The sequence below is a fragment of the Limulus polyphemus genome, unplaced genomic scaffold (genome assembly GCF_000517525.1).
Source record: "Limulus polyphemus unplaced genomic scaffold, Limulus_polyphemus-2.1.2 Scaffold199, whole genome shotgun sequence".
Lineage (NCBI taxonomy): Eukaryota > Metazoa > Arthropoda > Merostomata > Xiphosura > Limulidae > Limulus > Limulus polyphemus.
The window spans coordinates 297,857-303,497 of record NW_013665809.1 but is presented as its reverse complement, the minus strand read 5'-3'; the positions used below and the strand labels follow the sequence as shown (position 1 = coordinate 303,497).

Genomic DNA, 5,641 nt, shown 5'->3' with positions numbered 1-5,641 from the left:
TTGGGTAAAAGGAGTTAACAAAATTATATTACTTGGGTAAAAGGAGTTAACAAAATTATATTACTTGGGTAAAAGGAGTTAACAAAATTACATTACTTGGATAAAAAGAGTTAACAAATTAGAATGACGAATTAACACCGAAGTATAACATATTAAACTTTGTTGTTCAACTTTTTCAGTGAGACAGAACTTGTGTTATAGTTGGGCACAAAAGAAGATACCTTCCAAAAACAGCCATAAAAACAATTGACACTAACTCAAAGTCGTTATATTTTGTCAAGTATTATAGTCAATTTGTGAGAAAAATCAGCAAATGTTGAACTGTAAGATTGATAAGATAATTGTATATTACTTTGTTAAATTCTTCATAGTAATACTAAATTTTTGAGTGCAATAAATAGTTAAGTTTTTACTCGTTTATTTATTCTTAGGTTCTCTCTTGGAAGAACCTCCGAGGTCGGTCTTTTCACATTTCATGCTTTCGACGACAACACCTGACAATATTACTACAACATTCAATATTACAAGCTGAAGAAGTTCATTAATATCGGTGTAAATATTTTGCATTTAAAAAGAAAAAAATCCATAAAAACAGACGTCTTGATTTGTGTATTTTAGCCATGATTTTATTTGTGTCAGCAAAAATAATAAAAAAAAACGTACTTTTTAAAGGTATATTTAGTAACAGAGAATTTATAACTGTTTTTATTTTTATTTAAGCTTTTTGAAAAGTACATCTACCATTTAGAAATAAATAGAAATGTGTTTTATTTAATGCAAATATTTTTATTGTGTGGAACTGTATATCTTCATAAATTGTATTTCTTAATAAAATAATGCTTCGATCATGTATAGCCACGAATCTTTGCTACAGAAAAATGGGTTAATAATATGTTGGAAAACAACGATTTATAAGCATAATAGCGAATTTTTTTTTTTTGGGGGGGGGACATACTGCATGTTTCGACAGAATATGCCACCCAGTGGCATGTCTGCGGACTTACAATGCTAGACTGCGAGTTTTGATACCCGTGGTGAGCAGAGCAAAAATAGCCCATTGTGTAGCTTTGTGCTTAACTTAAAAAACAAACAAACCAAATCGACAGAACATTGGTCTGTTTTCCGCAGGTATGAAACAAGTAGTATGTTTCCCCTAAAAAAAATCGCTTTTTTATGCTTATAAATCGTTGTTTGCCAACTTATTATTGTATTAGTATAACATGCTTCCTTATTCAAGAACAATTGGTTGTTACAAAAGCTAGATATTCATAATTTCGAATTTCTGCAACAATCTTTATTTTCCAATGGATAAGATATATTTATTGATTATTAATAATTATTTAGAATATCATTTAAAATTATTACTAAAAATAAGTTAAATAACCAGTTAGATAATTCCCTGACAACTAAATCCAAGTGAATATTAACTAGACTATGCATTAAGTAATAAAACAATCCATATTGGTGATTTTTGAAACAAACCAGTTTTATGTAGTTAATGTGTTATGTGCTTACTAGATGGCGCTCAACCCCATGATACAAGACAGTGTGTTATGAAATTCTGAAATCGTCGCCTTTTGAGATAGGAGTCGAACAGTTTAAACTATTGTAAAATAGTCTGACTTCGCATACGTCTAGTTAGAACAGCATATCAGAGTAACCACATTAATCATTGGGTTGAATTTTAGTTTTGATTTATGTAGATAGTTTACTTTGATCAGAAATGAACTGCAAAAATTTCATAAACCTAAGCTTCATAAATGTCATACTTTGAATGGATTTATCAATATTTTACTGAAAAGAAAACGATAAAACAAATTGTATTTATGCCCCATTAATTATTAATAACCACTAGTACAACAGAATAAACTTCACTAGGTGAAATTCAGTTGTTCGATGAGCTGATTAATTACAAATTTACGTTTATTTTACTATTATTATTTTTTATTTGGCACATTTGTATGACAATGTTTTACAAGATGCAGAATTTAAATTATCATAGTCCATCATTCCACTTTTGTGTATTTATTATGATCTAATGGGCTAGGTCAGGGATTCTCAGACTGTGGTACGTGGAGCTAATGTCGATGGTACACGACACAATTAACATAGAAAATCATAAAATGTGTAAGAATCCCTCTCTGATCTTTCCACGTACATATACATGCTACTCTCCCCACTTATAGACTTACCCTCTACTTGCATAGACTCGCCAGTACTTTCTTCCCTTAAAATTGACAAAAATGGTACCACGTATTCTTCAATCGCGCTAGAAAAATCAATCGCGTACTTCGCAATAATGGGTAAGTGTTAAAAATTTGAATTTTTGTCACTAGGTTTTTATTTTTTTTAATTAGGCCTGGGTTTGTAATCTAAAAAAATTAAAAAATGGTACGCGAGCCCGAAACTTTTCGGAACCACTGGTCAATTATTTATAATTCAAGTCAGCTGTGAAATTATATATGACTAACTTTTTTGATTTATTTACAATAATGCTTGATCCAATGATGCTTTAAGTATTTTAGTAGGTTTCTTAAACTTTTATGCTAACAAATTTGAAGAGTTATCTGCTCTTACGTCATTAAATGAACTAAGAATAGAAAAGCTCCACTCAGAAAAATTCGGCGTAGAGTTAATCGGTTCATCCAGCAGGGTCCCTAAAAACAAAAACAAGTAAGACTGTAAAATACCATTGTAACGCTTTGGTATGCAGATAAATGCTTAAAGGGATGTAAAATATATAAGAAAAATTAATAAGCATATACACGACTGGCATAAAATGTATCGACGAATAAGTGGTGAGAAATTATCCGTGTCCAGGTGTATAGAAACGTGCGTAACACGTTGGTGATAAAACTATCATTAGTGGCGCTGCAAGGTGATCTTGGAAGACAGGATTTGTTTGTTTGAAGTTAAGCACAAAGCTACACAATGGGCTATCTGTGCTCTTCCCACCACGGGTATCGAAATCCGGTTTCTAGCGTTGTAAGTCCGCAGACATACCGCTGTGCCACTGGGGGGCGGAAGACAGGAAAGTTTATTTATTCTTATTTTACCATTGGGAGGTTTATGTTGGATTATTTGGTAAACATAATACCAAGTCCAGTCTGTGTAACGATAATGAATTAATCTATTTCTTCAATAACGATAGCTACAGGCTACATTCAATGTGCACGTTGTCCATTTCAGTAACCCATTGTATAGCTTTGTGATTATTAACAAACAAACCATTTCAGTAGACTCCATACAAGATTGGACAGTAATGAGGAACATCTATTCAGTGTCTTGCATCATGTAAAGGGCCTGGTGGTTAAAGCACTCGACTTCAAATCTGTGGGTAGCGGACTCGAATCCCGTCATCGATCATGCTCGCTCTTTCAGTCGTGGGAGCGTTGTAATGTGATGGTCAATCTCTCTATTCGTTAGTAAAGAGTAAACCAAGAGGCTGCGGTAGCTGGTGTTGACTAAATGCCTTCCCTCTAGTCTACCATTTAAAAATGAAGGACGACTAGCGCAAGTAGCCTTCCACAGAAGTTGCGGTAGCTGATGTTGACTAACTGCCTTCCCTTTAGTCTACAATTTAAAAATTAAAGACGGCTAGCGCAAATAGCCTTCGAGTAGCTTTGCAGAAAATTCATCGAACAAATAAGCACCATGTAATGGTTCACTATGTTTTTTTTTCTTAAATTTAAAAATCGGATAGTATTAGCAACTCTATTAAACCATGACCGAACAAATTAAACTCAAACTTTTAACGGCAGTTTCTAATGTGGTCGTGCGATAATTAAGTTCGTGGGTTCAAAGTCATCTTGCACTTCCATTTATGTGTATATATATATATAAACGTGTTTGGCCCATGTTTTTATACATTTGTAATAAATGGTAAACTGTGTATTTTCTGTTGTTTTTCCACCAAATATGTGTTTATATCCAAACTTATTTTGTGCCAGTCCTGTATTACTTTATATCTAATGTATCATTTTAGGTGTGTCGGATTCTTGTTCCTAGCCTGCTGCCAATTCATCAGTATTCCGTTTTGAAATGTACTTCAATGTCATAATGTTTCGGATCTTGTACAAGGACAGCTGTCGATAAGCTCTCAAAAGGCAGCTTATATTAATTCTGACAAACATATGTACACAAAAATAAGTTGAAATCTGCTTTTACGCTCTTTGTAGTCTTTATAAATATTGCATGAAACTGAATGTATATTTACAATTAAAAGCAATACAACGTTAAAATCTTACACAATAAATAATTATTAAAAACAGGGACTTGCACTTAAAGACTCTAGATATGTTTCGGTGTCTGTATGACACCATCTTCAGGAGATAGTGTCAAAATACCGAAACATGTGTAGAGTCTTCAGAAGATAGTGTCTAGATACCGAAACATATCTTGAGTCTTTTAGTGCAAGTTCCTGTTCTTAATAATTATTTATTGTGTAAAATTTTAACGTTGTATTGCTTTTAATTGTGAATAGATCTTTTACACAAGTGTCGTTTTTAAGTTATTTGTTTGTTTGTTTGTTTTGAATTTCCCGCAAAGCTACACGAGGGTTATCTGCGCTAGCCTTCCCTAATTTAGCAGTGTAAGACTAGAAGGAAGGTATCTAGTCATCACCACCCACCGCCAGCTTATTCACCAACGAATAGTGGGATTGACCGTCACATTATAACGCCCACATGGCTGAAAAGGGAAACACGTGACGGGGATTCGAACCCGCGACCCGTAGATTGCGAGCCGAGCGCCCTAGCCACCTGGCCATGCCGGGCCTTTTAAGTTATTTAACTTGAATGTAGTTTTGTACGGCATGAATATCAGTATAGATAGTGAACGATTTGAACGATCAATCTCTATCGCATACAGCGTCTTCATTTGTACAGTATTTGAATTTTATATAGTTTGATGCTTATTTCTTCAATTCTTTTATGTCTTTTAAGTATGGCGAACAACTCCCCATCCCCCACCACAAAGAAATATCTAATGTTTCAGTTAAATTTTGTTTATAGAAGTAACAAGTTTTGTGGACTTTATGTCATGGCTCTGTACGTAGGATTTCTACTTCTATCTCAGTTTATCTATCTTTCAGCCTTTTCTGATTAATCGGTTACTTTTAACTCTTCGTTGCGTCTGCATTATCAAATCTGCCTATTGCCGCTTTGTTCTATTATGTTAAATCTGTTACAATACGCAGTCGTAATCTGCATTACATATTTCGGTTTCTTTATCTTTACAGCCTGCATACTTCAGATAAAGGCCCGCCATGGCCAGGTGGTTAAGGCGCTCAACTCGCACTCTGAGGGTCGCGGGTTCGAATCCCCGTCCCACTAAAGATGCTCGTCCATTCAGCCGTGGGGGCGTTATAATGTTACGGTCAATCCCACTATTTGTTGGTAAAAGAGTAGCCTAATAGTTGGTGGTGGGTGGTGATGACTAGCTGTCTTACACTGCTAAATTAGGGCCGGCTAGTGCAGATAACCCTCTTGTAGCTTTACGCGAAATTCATAAAACAAAATAAACTTCGGACAAGTAGTACAAACCATCAAAGACTCGACCTTGATTATTTCTTCTTTGTTATTCATGATAAAGCTAAGTTTATCTGCCGCCGTCCCTAATTTTGAACTTCTTGACCGGAGGG

At 34.5% G+C, this 5,641-nt stretch overlaps 2 protein-coding genes across 2 annotated transcripts in view; one reads left to right on the top strand and one right to left on the bottom strand.

The window, feature by feature from the left end:
• LOC106478315 (solute carrier family 28 member 3-like) overlaps nucleotides 1–685 on the top strand; it is a 30,485-nt gene extending 29,800 nt beyond the window's left edge. Inside the window, exon 12 of the mRNA XM_013938848.2 lies at nucleotides 432–685. Within this exon, the coding sequence (XP_013794302.1) occupies nucleotides 432–532 (101 nt within the window). The 3' untranslated portion in view covers nucleotides 533–685. The remainder of the gene's footprint in view (nucleotides 1–431) is intronic.
• Nucleotides 686–1,371: 686 nt separating this feature from the next.
• The window catches only part of LOC106478308 (solute carrier family 28 member 3-like), a 29,964-nt gene continuing 25,694 nt past the window's right edge, over nucleotides 1,372–5,641 (bottom strand). Inside the window, exon 11 of the mRNA XM_013938838.2 lies at nucleotides 1,372–2,657. Coding sequence (XP_013794292.2) covers nucleotides 2,542–2,657 — 116 coding nt within the window. The 3' untranslated portion in view covers nucleotides 1,372–2,541. The remainder of the gene's footprint in view (nucleotides 2,658–5,641) is intronic.